General features: G+C 41.7%; 1 protein-coding gene across 4 annotated transcripts in view; it reads right to left on the reverse strand.

Annotated features, from left to right (window-relative positions):
- ACAP3 (ArfGAP with coiled-coil, ankyrin repeat and PH domains 3) overlaps positions 1–17,805 on the reverse strand; it is a 1,969,869-nt gene that overhangs the window by 265,642 nt on the left and 1,686,422 nt on the right. For all 4 annotated transcript variants that reach the window (XM_044063200.1, XM_044063202.1, XM_044063201.1 and 1 more), the window contains exon 10: positions 14,153–14,164. In XM_044063200.1, coding sequence (XP_043919135.1) covers positions 14,153–14,164 — 12 coding nt within the window. The remainder of the gene's footprint in view (positions 1–14,152; positions 14,165–17,805) is intronic.

Below are 17,805 nucleotides of genomic sequence, written 5' to 3' on the forward strand. Positions count from 1 at the left end.
ATGAACTTTAATTATACTCTCACTTAGGAATGTGGTCCATTCCTAACATGATATTATAATTCCAAAAGACCTGAAGAAATTAAACTGTGAGAAATAAATAGGGTTTTCACATCTGATGTAAAGACAACTCAGTTATGAAGCACTCTAGGCAGACAACTCAGTTATGAAGCACTCTAGGCCTTTACAGTACTCTGCATAATGTTCTGAAGTTCAGCACAACTCCCACAACAGAAACTGACTACAATGCAAAATGTCAACAGTCTTCTGAAGCAGTGGACCTGGTGTGTGTGTGTATAAACCATGATATCTCAACCCCCTTTGATATTTCAATATGAAACTTTCAAACAATAACAACAGGGTATTTATTTACCATTTGTTTACTGGGAAAGTCCAACTTGGAATGAAGCCAATTTTCAGTGGAGGCCCAGGGAGAAATACCCCAGATGCATGTCTTAGTATAAGCACCTAAGCTTGCTATTCTCTCCTTAGGAGATTCAGTGTGGCATTACTCTGAATTTGACTCTACCACTTTAGTTGCTGTAGTGTAGTGTGGTGCTTATCTATGTTGCAAATACAAATATTTTCCGGTAAAGTATATAGGATTGTTACTTGTGATGTAATGACAATTCAGAAGAAAAAGTATTCTGTGCCATTACTCTTTATACTGACCACAAGTCTATCAAATAACCCATTATGACAAAAAGAGAGCAATGGTGCTGCGGTAGCGTTGTCGCCTCACAGTAAGATGTTGTCCTGTTCGATTCTCAGCTAGAGCGTCTTCTGTGTGGAGACACGTGTGAATGGGTGTACCTTCGTTGAAGGTTGTGCGTCAGGGCCGGCAACTCGGCACGTAAAAATCTACTGCCAATCATTAGAGGACCGGAGTTCTGCTGTGGCAACCCCTAACTGGGAAAAGCCGAAAGACACAACAACAAAAAGAGAGCAATGCAAAACATCAGAATGCATCACTGAACACCACTAAAATAATCAATCTGGGACTTAAATATAAAATGTCATTTATCTCAGTCTTCCTTAGAAATTTCATTACAAAATGTTAAGGTGATGATAATAGTATGGCCCTCTACAAAATGCACTTATGACTGCTCTGCTACACTTAGAAGTTTCAGTGCAACACAATGTTGAATTTTACCTCACCAGTTTAGCTACATGAAAGCACAGTATTTTAGTCAAAGCTGAAAAAAATTATAATAAAATGTACACAATATTACTTTGGTTTCAAATGACCCAGGTAGAAATAATGCCGGACTGTGAGAACAAAAGCTCTCTGAAATGCTGAATTTGCTAGCTGTTATACCGTGTTCTAGTTCCTCTAAAATAGTTTTTAAAAAATCAAGAAATTCTAGTTGTGTGTTTGGTACAAAACACAATCAAGAATGGCAATCTATCAAATTCCTTATTTATAAGACGGATTATCACCTTTGTCAGTTTATTTGAAGCACATACTATACGTAGTAACTGAAGTTTTACATTGCCTGGTTTATTTATTTATTTTTTAACTTCTTATGTAAGTCGGACCTAGTGCACATACATTCTGGGTTTCATTTTCACCTAGACTTTTGAACAGATGTAGTATAACCTCTGGGAGGTAAACAGGCACAATTCCAGACTGTAAAAATGAAAAAAAAACCTCTGAAAAGCTGAAGCTAATTATAAAAGATGTCATTTCAGCAAAGGCAGTTTACAATAAAAAAATGTGGGACTGCTAATAACATAGTTGGTTGCAAACCACAATCATGAATACCATTTTACCTCCTAGGATTTCAGTGCATCACAATTTCATATTAAAAGGTAGCATGCTACCTTTGTTAGTGTATGGAATGTATGCATCACCCTATATGCATAAATGCTACCTTGCCTTCTGAAATATTTATGATTTGTTTTTTTTTTTACTTTTGATGTAATAAAACAATAAAGACATTTTTTAGATGTGGGCTGCACTCTGCCACACTGGGCAGAAGTATATTTGTAACTGCAACAAATTGAGTAATACAAGTCTGTAGTATTTAATATTAATGTAAATGTGCCTATGCCAATGGTGATAATTCAATAAAGGTGTTCATAGGAGGTTACTAGGCTACTGGCCCTAGGGCCTATATAAGCCTAGCCAAAAATGTACCCTGGCTTTCGCCACCCAAGAAAATTATTTTCCTGTGCCCCTGTCGAGCAGAGCCACAGAAGTGATCCCCGGGGTGAATTTCCTATCTCCCATTAAATCATCAAGATTTTTCTTGAAGAGTGCTAATGAGGAGCTCTGTTTGACATAGATAGGTGGTCTGTTCCAGAGTATGGGAAGTCTCTGGGACAGGAATCTATCCCTCCAGCATGTTCTGTTTATTGTGGTGACAAGGTTTAGGTCCCTAGAGCGTGTAGCTCGGAGGGATTGGGATTTCTTTAAGTGGAGCATGTCCAACAGCTCTGGGTTTGACATAGCTTTGTATGTTAGGCAGAGATCGCCTCTGAGTAGGCAGTATGCGATGGAGTAAAGCTGGAGTTTTTTGACACGGTCTGCGTAGGGCATCTGTTTGAGGCCAGTAATCCTCTTTGTGAGGTATTTCTGTGGCCTTTCCAGTTGTTGTAGATGTCTTGTGAGGTGCATACCAAAAGGAGCGTTGTACTCTATAATGGGTTTAATGAGTGATGAGTAGAGGGGGAACAATGACCTCTTTTTTTCTAGATGAGAAACCTTTTGTGATGAGGTGAGCCATGTAGAAGGATTTCCTGACCACTGTGGCGATGTGATTATCAAAGGAGAGACTACTGTCCACATGTGTCCCAAGGTCTCTTATCACATTTTCGGCATTATGTAAACTACCAGCTATGTGGTAGTTCATGGGTACAGAGTTTTTACCAAAGGGGATGACAATACACTTTTTGGAATTGAGCTTCAGGCCATGGCTTTGACATCCAAAAAGGTCTGCAGTCTGGCACATTCAAGTGGGCAATACTAACATGTTAGTGGGGACCATCAATACAGGTTTACATCTCTGCCACAGGCTGAGATTTTCCAATGCATTTTTGGACAACAAATATGGACATTTACTTACAAAGTGTAACATGGCTGTGCTTTTAAGGTACTAGCTGGATAATGAATTTCTGAGCATCAAGTCAAAGAGACTGGAAATGCATTCCTTTTTTTTCTGTCCTAGCATTTTAAATGCACAAAAGCATCCATTCAATGAAAAAAGAAATGGTATTCATTCTTACATTATAAGCAGAAAATATAGTTATGATTTTATATACTGCATTGGGTGGCCATGGTGGTGCAGCGGTTAGTGTTGCCGCCTCACAGCAAAAGGTTCTCTGGTTCGATCCTCGGCTGGGGTGCCTTCTGTGCAGAGTCTGCATGTCCTCCCTGTGGTCGCATGGGTTTCCTCCGGGTGCTCCGGTTTCCTCCCACATCCCAAAGACATGCTGTAGGTGGATTGGACACACTAAATTGGCCATAGGCATGAGTGCGTGCATGTGTGTGCCTTCTGTGTAAGGTTGGGCACCAGGCTGGCAATTCGACACCGTAAAACTCCACTGCCAATCATGAGCGGACAGTGATCCGCTGTGGCGACCCCTAACTGGGAAAAGCCGAAAGAAGAAGAAGATTTTATATACTGCATTATTATCCTCTGTGAGAAAAAGTAAACGTGTATGCCTACTTTTCCCATTTTCATGATAGCTAAAAAGTTTTACCAGAAGTAACTAAATGTTGAATACATGTCATTTTACTGTCATTCTTTTAAAATTTTGAGTTGATCCGAGATAAAACTTGTCTATATTATAACCTCAAATTATTAAAAGAGCCAACACTCTTTAATCGACCCCTGAAAATTGAAAGCACTAAATCCCGAACACATAGAACAGCGATTTTTTTCCCAGGGAAAAAAATTTGCTGCTCCGCCAATCCATGGGATAAATCAATTTCTATCTATAAAACCTATTTTGAACAACAGACCCTTGTAATAAGATACTCGAGCCTGAGACTATTCCAGCTAGGGTCAGATAGTGACCTGACCTTTTGAGTTGTATATCACCATGACTGTTATACACATATATATTGATGTGGTCTATACTGTTCATTTTATTCACTCATTCAGAGTGTTTATCTCAGATATTGCAGATATTCTTTATCAATAAGAGTTAATGTTTTTTACTGAGTTTTGATTTGTAATACTCGGACATGTTCTTGATAATCTATTTGGCCTTATGTTGACACTATATATGTTGTTTTTTGAGATTCTCAACAGTCTGGGTCATTTCAAGAAAATGCTCGAATATGTTTTACTAGATAACACACCAGGAACATGACACACTAAGAAATTTGGCATAGGGTCTCTATGATAGAGACATTACTCCGAAAGAGCACCTTATATTCTAACAATTTGCTAAACCTAATGTTTTGTCACTGTGGGATCCCCCCCCCCCCCTTCTTTATAGATTAACATGCGTGCTTTTAGATATATTATATTTATAGGTTATAAAGCATAATCGGCAGATGTTCTAGGTTGGGACGCCGTGTTTATGTTCATGTTGTAGTAAGTTAAACAGATTGCATTCTGCAGCCTGGACAATTAGCTTAGACAACAGTCTTCGTGACTGTTTTAGTGACTGTTCTCATTGTTGTCAAATGATTCAGCAAGATGTTTTATTATGTTTCATTATGTTTTTTGTACTATTTTTGTACTATTTTTGTAATATATTCTTATGGAATGGCTCATTGATTGTTGCGCCATCGAGAGTAGAATCTCGCTGGCCGTCATTTGTTATGCATGAAGGCTTTGCAACTTTTTCCGCTAGGGACAGGAATGAAGTACCGTTACAATTTAGTAATGCAGTTGAAAATGTTACATGTTTGTGCATTATTCATTGTGTAGCATTTCAACAATGATTGCCAGTCACGCTGTTTCATGCTCTCTTTTATATGTTTTTATATGTTTTAGCTCTTCCAAAAAGCTAAAAACACTTTGTGTATTAGAAGTTTTAAATTTCGCAAGTGCCATCAGTTAAAACCTTGGAGATTGCTTTAATTGACTAATTGTTTGAGTCAACAAGCCCGCCAAAATGTTTTCAGTATATATAAATAAGAACTAAATGTATCTGTAACTTGATTATCTGAAGAAGCATAGCTTGGCTATGCGAAAGTGCTCATTTATTATCTTTTATTGCATTAAATATTTTATATTTTGCTACATACGGAGGTTTTATTCATTCGTGGTGACTCCTTCTGGTTCCTGACTTTGATTTTATATACTGCATTGGGTGGCCATGGTGGTGCAGCGGTTAGTGTTGCCGCCTCACAGCAAAAGGTTCTCTGGTTCGATCCTCGGCTGGGGTGCCTTCTGTGCAGAGTCTGCATGTCCTCCCTGTGGTTGCGTGGGTTTCCTCCGGGTGCTCCGGTTTCCTCCCACATCCCAAAGACATGCTGTAGGTGGATTGGACACACTAAATTGGCCATAGGCATGAGTGCGTGCATGTGTGTGCCTTCTGTGGAAGGTTGGGCACCGGGCTGGCAATTCGACACCGTAAAACTCCACTGCCAATCATGAGCGGACAGTGATCCGCTGTGGCGACCCCTAACTGGGAAAAGCCGAAAGAAGAAGAAGATTTTATATACTGCATTATTATCCTCTGTGAGAAAAAGTAAACGTGTATGCCTACTTTTCCCATTTTCATGATAGCTAAAAAGTTTTACCAGAAGTAACTAAATGTTGAATACATGTCATTTTACTGTCATTCTTTTAAAATTTTGAGTTGATCCGAGATAAAACTTGTCTATATTATAACCTCAAATTATTAAAAGAGCCAACACTCTTTAATCGACCCCTGAAAATTGAAAGCACTAAATCCCGAACACATAGAACAGCGATTTTTTTCCCAGGGAAAAAAATTTGCTGCTCCGCCAAAAAAAAAATCCAAGCACAAAAATAAAGTGGGGGGCTTTGCCCCCCACAACCCTCTACTTAAATATACCAACTCAGAGATCATACCACAGTGGAGAAAATGACAAAGTCCCGAAAATGGCCCAGTGATTTTTTTCCCTGGGAAAAAAATCGCTGTTCCGTGTGTTTGGGATTTAGTGCTTTCGATTTTAAGGGGTTGACTAAAGAGCGTTCACTCTTTTAATCATTGGAGGTTATAATATAGACCTGATAAAACATAAGCAAGTAGTTTCACATTTTCAGGGCTGTGTCTGCAGATGGCTTTGTTATATTTGATACAATACGTTACATCCTCTTCACTATCTAGAGAGTCTGAAGTTGGAAGCACACTGTCCAAATTATCTGAACCATCACTGGTACGGTTCTAGTTTAAGTTTCCATTGGTCCTTGTAATGCTATTGCTAGTTTTTGTCTGATCTTTGCCATATTTATGTATTTTTGATACTGGGGCTACGCTTTCTATGTGGGCTTCAAACTAGGCCTGGAGGATATCATGTGCATTCATCAGTTTATTGATCTTGTTTAGGCCAGCACCTGGATAACTAAGGAATGAATGACAGGATGTTGTCAGCTGACTGCAGGGAGCACAGGTTGGTTGTCTCCCACTTTGGTTCTTCTTAGATATGACAGAAGTAACTTCTTGGTCCTTTAATGTTTAATGCCACCTGGACCATCAATGGATGGAGAATGCACCAGCAGCTGAACTATATCATTCATTCCAAGATTGTAGTCAAATATAGCAGGCCCATCTTCAAGCTGTTTTCCCTGTAAAAAAGCCTTTGTTTATCAGAGCTCACATTGAAAGTCTCTCTGATTTTCAGCCTCAGTGCTTCAACTTTGATCAATCTGGATAGGTCATTTGCCACACTTCAAACTATTGCCATGTGGCAGCCAGTAGTGGTTTAATCCAGAATATCACCTTGTGGCAACTACTAAATGCAATAAAAATGGTTATGTGCAGTCCCAGATCTCAGGTGGCAAGTATAAACTCAGCCTCCTACAAGCGGGTGCTGAGGTAAACAAAAATAAAGCAGGGTAACTTGCCTGGTAGTTGGGGGGGGGGGGGGTCTGCAGTACTTAAGTGGTTTTCAAGGGATTTGATTTTCCTGTTATTTCTTTGGTAATTCCTTTGGCTTTCCTGGAGTGGTAGTGGCTCTTCTGTTCTGGGGTGAAGAGGTCTGATCTATAGCTTCTCCTTTTTGTTCAGTTAAAGAAAAGACAAGTACTTAATTCTCCTTTAAGTTCAAAGATCTTTACTGGCAGATGAGCACTGCTTAGTTGACTGAGCACACTATGCTAAGCTCAGGCTTTTTATTACAATTTTTGTGGGAGGACTCGAGGCAGCCATAGCCCATGACAACCTTCAGGGGTGTGGATGGGGAGAGGAATGTTTATTGAATAGCCAATGCTGTCATGGTTGGTGTTGCTTTGTTTTATATAGCTTTTAGGGGTGTAGGTGGGGAGAGGAATGTTTACTGAATAGCCAATGCTGTCATGGTTGGTGTTGCCTTGTTTTGCATAGTTTTTAGGGGTGTGGGTGGGGAGGGGAATGTTTATTGAATACCCACTGTTGTCACGGTTAGTGTTGCCTTGTTTTGCATAGCCATGGCTATGCAAAACAAGGCAACACCAACGATGACAGCTTTGGTCAAATGAAAAACAACTGCTTACCATCTACAAACCACAAAGGGCTGCTGGGGTCAGTCTGTATTTCAATAATGTGAGTAGAACTTGGTTCATAGGTGTGTACTAGGCTAAAGGCCCTGGGGTCTTTACAAGCCTAGCCATAGGAATACCCTGGCATAGAGCCACCCGACCTTAGTTCCCATTGCGTCTGTCGAGTAGAGCCACTGGTGTTATCCCCAGGGTGAATTTTCTGTTTCCCATCCACTCATCAAGATTTCTCTTGAAGAGGGTCAGTGAGGTGCTCTGATTGACATGTATGGGAAGTCTGTTCCATAGCATGGGCAGTCTCTGGGTTATGAACCTCTCCCCCCAGCATGTTCTGTTAATTGTGGGAATGAGGTTGAGGTCTCTGGAGCGTGTGGTGCGGAGGGATTGGGATTTCTTTAGCTGTAGCATTTCTAACATAGGTGGGTCAGACATGGCTTTGTAAGTCAAGCAGAGATCACCTTTACGTAGGCGATATGAGACAGAGAATAGTCGGAGTTTTTTGTGTCTGTCCATATAGGACAGGTGTTTAAGGCCTAGGATCCTCTGTGTGAGGTACTTTTGTGGCCTCTCCAGTTGTTGCAGGTGTCTAATGAGGTACATGCCAAATGGGGCATTGTACTCGATGGTTGGCCTAATGAAGGAGGAACAGAGGGAGACAATGACCTCCTTCTTTCTGGATGCAATACCCTTAGTAATGAGATATGCCACATAGAAGGGCTTTCTGACAACAGTGGTAATGTGGTGATCAAAAGAGAGGTTTCTGTCAACCTGTGTTCCCAGATCTCTTATAATGTCTTCTATGTTCAGTGGACTACCATCAATGTGGTAATTCATGGGAACTGGGTTTTTTCCAAAGGGAATGACACATTTTTTGGCATTGAGCTTAAGACCATGGTTCTGACACCAGTCGCTGGTCACAGTGAGACCTTTCTGTAGGATGTCAACATCACTTGGTGAGTTAATAATAGCTCCCAACTTGCAATCATCTGCGAACTTTGTCAGCCAGAGTCCCTTCATGTTGGCCTGGACTTCAGAGAAGTAGATACCAAACAGGAGAGGACCCAGGACCGAACCCTGTGGGACTCTACTCATGACTAATCGTCAGTCTGACTTGGAGACAGCTACTTTCAAATTGTGGGGTCTATCTGTGAGCCAGTTTGCAACCCACCTAGTGATAAAGGGGTTGATGCCAAGCTCCGTGAGTTTTTCTATGATTCCTTTGTGGGGAATGGTATCAAAAGCCTTGGCCAGATCAAGGTAGGCTGTATGAACCACCTTGTCTTCATCCACAGCTCTGGTGACTGACTCAAAGAAGTCAACCAGCTTGAGCAGGGATGATCTACCCTTTACAAAACCAAACTGTGTGGGATCCAGAGTTTGGAGATTCCCTATATCCTTGTTTATTAGGTCCATGATGATGCATTCCATAGCTTTGCATATCAGACTCATCAGGCTAATGGGGCGATAGTTCCCAGGGTCTGTAGTCACGCCTCCTTTGTGGACAGGAATAACTGAAGCAGTGTGCCATTCGGCAAGGACAAAGCCTGAGGAGAGCCTGTGATTGAACAGAGGACACAGGTGAGGTGCAAGTTCATTCTGTAGTTCATGTAGAACACAACCAGGGATATTGTCATGTCCCATAGAAGCTGTATTCTTGGCCATGGACAGTGCTGTTTTAACCTGTGCAACAATAATACTGGGTGCCTAGCAATCTACTGGTATTGTGACTGGTCCTTTGGGGGGGGTAAAGTTGGTATTGAATTTGTCGGACAGTATACTGGCAATATCTGTTGGCTTGGTATTGGAGGTATCATTGTGCAGTAGCTCAGAGCAAATCTAGGTATTGCCATGGAGATTCTTTACTTAACTATAGAAGGCCTTGTGGTTGTCTTTACTATCTGCTGCAATTCTGTTTTCATAGCTAGCTTTAGAGGATTTGATGAGGGATCTCAACTTTTTGTTGAGGCAGATAAGGGAGTTTGTCCAGTCTTGGGACTTCACCTTATTCCACATCAGTTTCCTCCTTCTGTTGTAGAGTTTGTTTATGGCAGGGGACCACCATATTGGCTTCCTTTTTTGGAGGGAGTGTCTTGGTTCTATTGGTTATGGTGAGATCCATGCAATTGTGTACATGTTTGTACAGTGCATTGGTGTATGATTCTGCAGTCACGCAACTATTCTCTATTTGCATGGGTGCTGCGAAGTTAGCCACCTCTGTTTTTAGGATCCCAAAGTTAGCTTTGGAGAAGTTTTTTCATGGTGGTTACTTTTTGCTGTGGGGGGCAAATGTGGATTTCCAAGGTGATTAGTCTGTGGTTGGATCTAACCAGGAAGGAGCCGACTACTGGTGTAGAGCAATGGCCACCCATGTTAATAATGACCAGGTCAAGGATGTTGCTACCTCTAGTGGGTGTAAGAATGAGCTGGTCCAGGGCACTGGAATTAATGAACTCCAGGAAACATTGGGCAAGTGTATTGGTACATGAGTAGTTTTCCCAGTTAATGGAGGAGTAGTTGACATTGCCCAGTATGAGAGTGTTAGTTCAGACAGGAATATTCTCCAGGGTGCATAGGAATGTGGAGTGTGAGTCTTGGGATATGGTTGGGGACCTGTAGTAGGCTACGACCTGAACTGTTGTTCTGACCCAATGTTAGCTGCACCTGAAGTATCTCTGATGCGTTATGTTGGGCTACCAGTCTGGAGGTATGCACATCCTTTGTGAATATGGAGACACCACCGCCTTTGGAGCTTCAGTCTAAGTTCTGGGGCTGAAAGGTGTGGAATGAGTTATAGCCTGGTAATGCAGGGGTGCTTTCTGTTGCCTTGAACCAGGTCTCTGTTACAGCACAAATGTCGATGTTCTCCATTTTAAGGAGTGCCTTGAGTGAGTGCATTTTGATATTTAGACTTCTAGCGTTGAGCAACATGACCCTCAGATTGCATTTTTTTGTAGCTGTTATGGTGGCAATTTTGTCTTTGGATCACTGCCTAAAAAAGGCACTATAGGGGTGGCAAGAGCCTTGGCCAGTATCCGAAAGCCCAAGGGTGACAAATGCAGGCCATCTCTGGCAAAGCATCGAGGTCTGTTAGTCATGTCATACCAGGCAGACAGCTACTGGATTCCCTTAGAATGACACCAGAAACTTAGCCAATTGTTGAAATCAATCATTTTCTGCTTGTACTGTGGTATCATTCTGGGTAATGGTAGAATGCTGCTCAGGGCTAGGGTCATACCCGCCTGGACTACATAATCCGAGAGCTCCTCCATGTATCTTTTCATGTAGTCCAGGGAGGTACATCTCAGGTCATTCACATGTACAATGACAGAGTCATATTTGTACCTTTGTTGAGTGACCTGAGTGCATGCATTACCTGTCGGATCCTGGCACCTGACAGGCAGCTGACTATTACTTTCTCCTTATTCAACCTAGTGAGTGGGACATCAGTGTGCCTCACTATCGAATCACCCATGACTAGTGTGTTGGACATGCTGTTTTGCCTTGGAGGCTTTGGTTGAGTGGCACACTGTTTAGGAGATTTATGTGCCTCGTGATTAGTGTTGTGTTGTGGTGGTCAAGTTCCATTATGCCTTGGAGGGCTCTGCTGCTTGGGTAGATTTTTATTGAGTGCCTCCGTGAAGGTGGGTGTGTGGTTTGTGTTTTTATGTGAAGGCAGTGCTGGTGTGTGTTCTGTAGGGTTAAGTGTTCCATGTGGTGTGGTGCAAGTTTTGACCTTATCGTCTTGACCAGCTATTCCGGTCTTGGCTAGAGAGTGCGTGGCTTCCAATTTGGATATATAAGTGCATCTCTCGCAACTCTGAGTGTTGGAAGGTAAGAGGAGAGGGTTGTCTGTGTACACGACGAGGCAGTTGCTACATTGCCTCAGGATGCACAAGTTCAACAGTTAATAGGAGAAAGCACAGGGAATTGACCTTTAGACATGCCTGGCATGGTGAGAATTGAAATAAGCATTAGATATGTTTCCTTGAGGAACGTTTAGTGCTGGAAGCACTTGTGTTCTACAATAATTGCTACAAGAAGTCTGGTAAAGTGCTAGACTAATAAGCTAGTATAAGTAAAGGAGAGGAGAGAAGAGAAGTAGTAGATCTAAGGGAAAAATTGAAGAGCAGGCTCTGGCACAACTCAGAAGCTTGCAAACAGTCCTGGATACAGCAAGCCTGTATCTGGACAAGACTAGTCACAGGAAAGGCAAAAAACAAAAGCAAATGTAGGCTTTTAAACTGGAAAGCTGAGAGAGATGGAAAAACTGTCAAAACGGCCAATAACTACAATTTCTGGGCCCAGAACCCATTCCTTATGTGGTAGATACCACTTACCACTCCCACTGATAAGCTAGAAGGCTTCCCTCCAATAGAGAAAGCCTTGGGTGCTCAGAAGCTTACAGTCTTGGACACAGCAAATCTGTATCTGGTCTAGACTAGTTACAGGAAAGGGGGAATACAAGTGCAAATGGAGCTTTTAAATCAGAAAGTTGAGAGAGATGGAAAAACTGCCCAAATGGCCAATAACTACAATTTCTGGGCCCAGAACCCATTCCTTATGTGGTAGATAGGTTAACTAGTGCTTACCACTCCCACTGATAAGCTAGAAGGCTTCCTTCAACACAGAAAGGCATGGGGGGGTTGGCTCAGGAGCTTACAAACACTCCTGGATACATTAAATCTGTATCTGGACTATAGTTACAGGAAAGGGGGGAAAGAAGTGCAAATGCGGGCATTTAAATCAGAAAGTTGAGAGAGATAGAAAAACTGCCCAAACAGCCAATAACTTCAATTTCTGGGCCAGAAACCACTCCTTATTTGGTAGATAGGGTACCTAGTGCTTACCACTCCCACTGATAAGCTAGAAGGCTTTCTTCCAGCACAGAAAGGCTTGGGGGCTCAGGAGCTTACAAACAGTCCTGGATATAGCAAATCTGTATCTGGACTAGACTCATTACAGAAAAGGGGGAAAACAAGCTTAACATTTTTTTTAGTAAAATGGAAAAGGAGAAAGCTGGAACAGAAGTTAATTCAAGGTTACGAATCTAAGTGGGTTGGCCTTTACAAATTTTCTCACTCTGTTAGGTAGAATGACACTAGACTGGGAAGAGTGTCCCAGATCAAATATACTGTATGGGTGGGCAACTGCAAAGCCACCAATTATAAGAACAAGACAACAATAGGGAGGGGGGTGGTAAACTATTACAGCTGCCAGCTGTACCCACTAAGTGAACGTTTTAAACAGATAAAGGAACAAGGAGACTCTAGAGAATGCTTTTACCTGCAAACAAATCAGTTACATGATACCTGACTAGAACACAGAAACCTCAAAAAATTGAAAATGCACAGAAAAGCACACCTGGAGCACTCACAAACAGAAAATACATCTCTTAGTATGAAAAAGCAGTTTACAGTTAAGTAATTCAGTAAACATGCAACTAGAGTAATGAAACAGTATCTAGCAATGACAAATACAGTTAGGATAAAATTCCTATATCAATCAGGTCTATCTCGCACCTTTATCTTTTCAAACCATTAGTAAAAGGCTTACTCTCTGCCTTCTGGTTTTGTCCCTGCTCCTCATCTGGGTCATAGCTTCTCCTAATACTCTTCATCACCTCTCTTATCCCTCCCTTTAATGTGCAAATCACTTAACCTACTTATCTCTGCCTAATACCTCACTTTACTGTAGTACTTAAAGTACTATAGCTACTTTTAATTAGCACAACCAAATTACTATTCCATTGCTACTCTCTATTACCACTTAAAGCTGCTTATCCCCCCTAATGTATCTCTTCAGTTTCTCCTACCTCTCTTATACATCACCCTTCTATCTGTAAATTCTCAATACAATGTTTCTATTTAATGTTTGTGAATATCAATAAAAACTTTATTATGCTGACTACTATGCTATGTACACACTATAACTACAGTACAAAATATGTTATTGTAAATATTGATTACATTAAATCTGTTACATTGCAGCTTTTCTTCCCAGGCCTCCTGTGAAAAAAGGTACCTGTGCTGAATCGGACTTTCCCAATAAACAAATGTCAATAAAATAAATAAATAATTAGGCTGGATTGTACAGCTCGGCTTATAAATACCCTGGTGGCTGTTAGTCTACTATATACCTATGTACCTGAATGAAAATGACAACTGTAATATTTTCATGACAAACATCATTTGAGTTTCATAATTATCACGTGATTTTTTTGTTTAACTGAAAGAGCATTCTCTGGTTAAGTGACTTGTAGTTTGAGTTTAATTAAAATGAATTGTTAGTACACCTGTATGTCAGTTTCAGTTTTGTATCCCTGCAAAAACTATTTGACAGGATGAGCTCAGCTGCTCTATACTTGGCAGCTGTAAACTGTTAATTGATATTAAACATGGAACAGTAAAACGCAATAATAAACAGTTGTTTTTGTGCAGTACATATGCAATAATTTGTTGGAAGGTATTCCTGCAGAATTACAGAAGTTAAACTAACAGGAAAAACAAAACATCTCTAAAATCAGTACTGACCTGCATTAATGTCTGTTGGCAGCAGTGTGTATTGAGATGCATAGACAGGGAGACAGGGAGAGAGAAAGAAAGATAACTACATTAGTCATTAGCTTAAGAACAGCATAAAAATAAATCATTTGAATCAAAAACACTTCCAGATTTTTATTTACTTGCTTGCTTTTCTCTACTCACCACCAAACAGCTGACCATCAGGCCGTCATCCAGGCTGTCTCAATGACGTGTCCATTCCAATCTGAGTGAGAGACCTATGGCTTGTTCATTTCCCAAAGATATTAGTGGAATGCTGGAAGGAGTACCTCCATCCATTCTGGTGATGCTTAACTTGGCCCTAATATTTTGCCTGTGAATGACTGCTGTCACCTCTGGGGTTGGATAAGCCACAGGCATTTTGCTAGATTGTCACTCATTTCTGTGAGTTACACACCCTGCCCTTCTTGAACCAAACATCATAGTTGGCTGTTAGGGCTCTCCAAAGGAACCTGAACAACACATGTTTCAGGCATCTTCCCCTCCCTCTCACCCTAACAGAAGTCAGTAGGCTCAGCTCCTTTATTCTTTTTCCACCTCCAGATGACCTGTCCAGAATCAGGACATCTACCAATATCCCTGATCATCTGGTTCATAGACAAAGCTCTATCCCTCTGTGCCATGGAGCCAACAAAAATACTAGCAGATTATTTGGCTACTGAACACCTGCACAGCGGTATTTAAATTCAGTGATGATATTTTAGACTAATGCAATATATATAGGTTCATATGTTAGTACTAAGCTAACTGCCCTTGCGAGCCATTTTAAGCTCAGCCAATTATCCCTTGTGAGACTCAAACCCTGCACTTTGTGTTTGTAAGGCAAGCACCTTAACCATTAGGCCACCCTCCCAACAACAGAGTTTTACTCTTTTCCCAGTATGTGTCTGGAAATGAGCCCTATACCATGTACACTAGTGCAAAAAGGAATAACATTTAACAGTCTGGTGTGAGAAAGTGTTTTTTTTCTCAAGAAATAATGTTGCAAGAATTTTTGTTATCAGATTCTACTGACATCAGCACAACACATTACAATGATCCTGTACGGTACTCACCTGTGGGCAGCACAGCGACTATTCCCTGACATTCATTTCAATGATATTTCCATTTTGATGCGAAGAATATTCTTACTCACAAGCAAGGAGAGTGTGTTGAGCAGATGGAAAGAGTACTTTGAGGGGCTGATGAATGAAGAGAATGAGAGAGTGCAACAGATTACCAAGAAGGAAGTAAGGACAGCTATGAAGACGATGAAGAATGGAAAGGCTGTTGGTCCAGATGACATACCTGTAGAAGCATGGAGGTGTTTAGAAGAGATGATAGTGGAGTTTTTAACCAGATTGTTTAATGACATCTTGGAAAGTGAGAGGAGGATGCCTGAGGAATGGAGAAGAAGTGTATTGGTATTGATTTTTAAGAATGACCTGATCACTGCTAAAATGGACGACCATTGCTCTACACCAATAGTCAACTCCTCCCTGGTTAGATCTGACCACAAACTAATCACCTTGGAAATCCACATCCCTCCCACACACACACCCCCCTGCAAAGGTAACCACCATGGAAAACTTCTCCAAAGCTAACTTTGGGCTCCTAAAACAGAGGTGGCTAACTTCATGGCACCCATGCAAGTTGCATAACCACTGAATCACACAACAATGCACTGTATGAATACGTACACAAATGCATGGATCCTGCTATATCAAACAGAACCAAGATGCTCTCCTCCAAAAAAGGAAGCCAATCTGGTGGTCCCCTGCCATAAACAAACTCTACAACAGAAGCAGGAAACTGATGCAGAATAAGGTGAAGTCCCAAGACTGGAAAAACTCCCTTATCAGCCTCAAAAAAAGTTGAGATCCCTCTTCAAATCCTCTAAAGCTAGTTATGAAAACAGAATTGCAGCAGATAGTAAAGACAACCACAAGGCCTTCTATAGTTATGTAAAGAATCACCACCGCAGTACCCAGATTTGCTCTGAGCAGCTGCACAATGGTACCTCCTATGCTGAGCCAACAGATATTGCCAATATTCTGGCCGACAGATTCAGTGCCAACTTTAACCCTCTCGCACCCCCAAGGGACCAGTCACAATACCAGTAGATTGCCAAGCACCCAGTATTACTGCTGTACAGTTTAAAACAGCACTGTCCAAGGCCAACAATACAGCTTCTATGGGACCTGAAAATATCCCTGGCTGTGTTCTACATGAACTACAGAGTGAACTGGCACCTCACCTGTGTGCCCTGTTCAGTCATTGCCTCACCTCAGGCTTTGTCCCTACCAAATGGCGCACTGCTACAGTCTTCCCTCTCTACAAAGGAGGAGCGACTACAGACCCTGAGAACTATCACCCCATTAGCCTGATGAGTCTGATATGTAAAGCTATGGAACGCATCATCATGGACCTAATAAACAATGATATAGGGAATCTCCAAACTCTGGATCCCACACAGTTTGATTTTGTGAAGGGTAGATCATGCCTGCTCAACTTGGTCAACTTCTCTGAGTCAGTCACCAGAGCTGTGGATGAAGGCAAGGTGGTTCACACAGCCTACCTTGATCTGGCCAAGGCCTTTGATACCATTCCCCACTCAGGAATCATAGAAAAACTCACTAAGCTAGGCATCAACCCCAATATCACTAGGTGGGTTGCAAACTGGCTCACAGGTAGAACCCACAGTGTGAAAGTAGCTGACTCCAAGTTAGACTGCTGACCAGTCAGAAGTGGAGTCCCACAGGGTTCGGTCCTGGGTCCTGTCCTGTTTGATATCTATTTCTCTGACGTCCAGGCCAACACGAAGGGACTCTGACTGACAAAGTTCACAGACGATTGCAAGTTGGGAGCTATTTTTAACTCCCTGAGTAATGTTGACATCCTACAGAAAGGCCTCACTGAAACCAATGACTGGTGTCAGAACCATGGCTTTAAGCTCAATGCCAAAAAATGTGTCATCACCCCCTTTGGGAAAAACCTGGTTCCCATGAATTACCACATGGATGGTAGTCCACTGAATACAGAAGGCCTTATAAGAGATCTGGCAACACAGGTTGACAGCAACCTCTCTTTTGGCCAGTACATTGCCACTGTGGTCAGGAAGTCCTTCTATGTGGCACATCTCATTACTAAGGGTTTTGCATCCAGGAAGAAAGAGGTCATTGTCTCCCTCTACTCTTCCCTCATTAGGCCAATCATCAAATACAGTGCCCCATTTGGCATGTACCTCACTAGACACCTGCAACAACTGGAGAGGCCACAAAAGTACCTCACTCCTAGACCTTAAACATTTCTCCTGTATGGACAGACTAAAACAACTCCAATTATTCTCTGTCTCATATCGCCTACTTAGAGGCAATCTCTGCTTGACTTACAAAGCCATGTCTGACCCATCTCTGCTAGAAATGCTACAGCTAAAGAAATCCCAATCCCTCTGCACCACATGCTCTAGAGACCTTAACCTCATTACCACAATCAACAGAACATGCTGGAGGGACAAGTTCATAACCCAGAGATTGCCCATGCTATGGAATAGACTTCCCATACATGTCAAGCAGAGCATCTCACAGGCCCTCTTCAAGAGCAATCTTGATGAGTGGATGGGAAATAGAAAATTCACCCCAGGG

The sequence above is a fragment of the Protopterus annectens genome, chromosome 2.part1, assembly GCF_019279795.1.
Source record: "Protopterus annectens isolate FY-2018-M chromosome 2.part1, PAN1.0, whole genome shotgun sequence".
In the NCBI taxonomy this organism is placed as follows: domain Eukaryota; kingdom Metazoa; phylum Chordata; order Ceratodontiformes; family Protopteridae; genus Protopterus; species Protopterus annectens.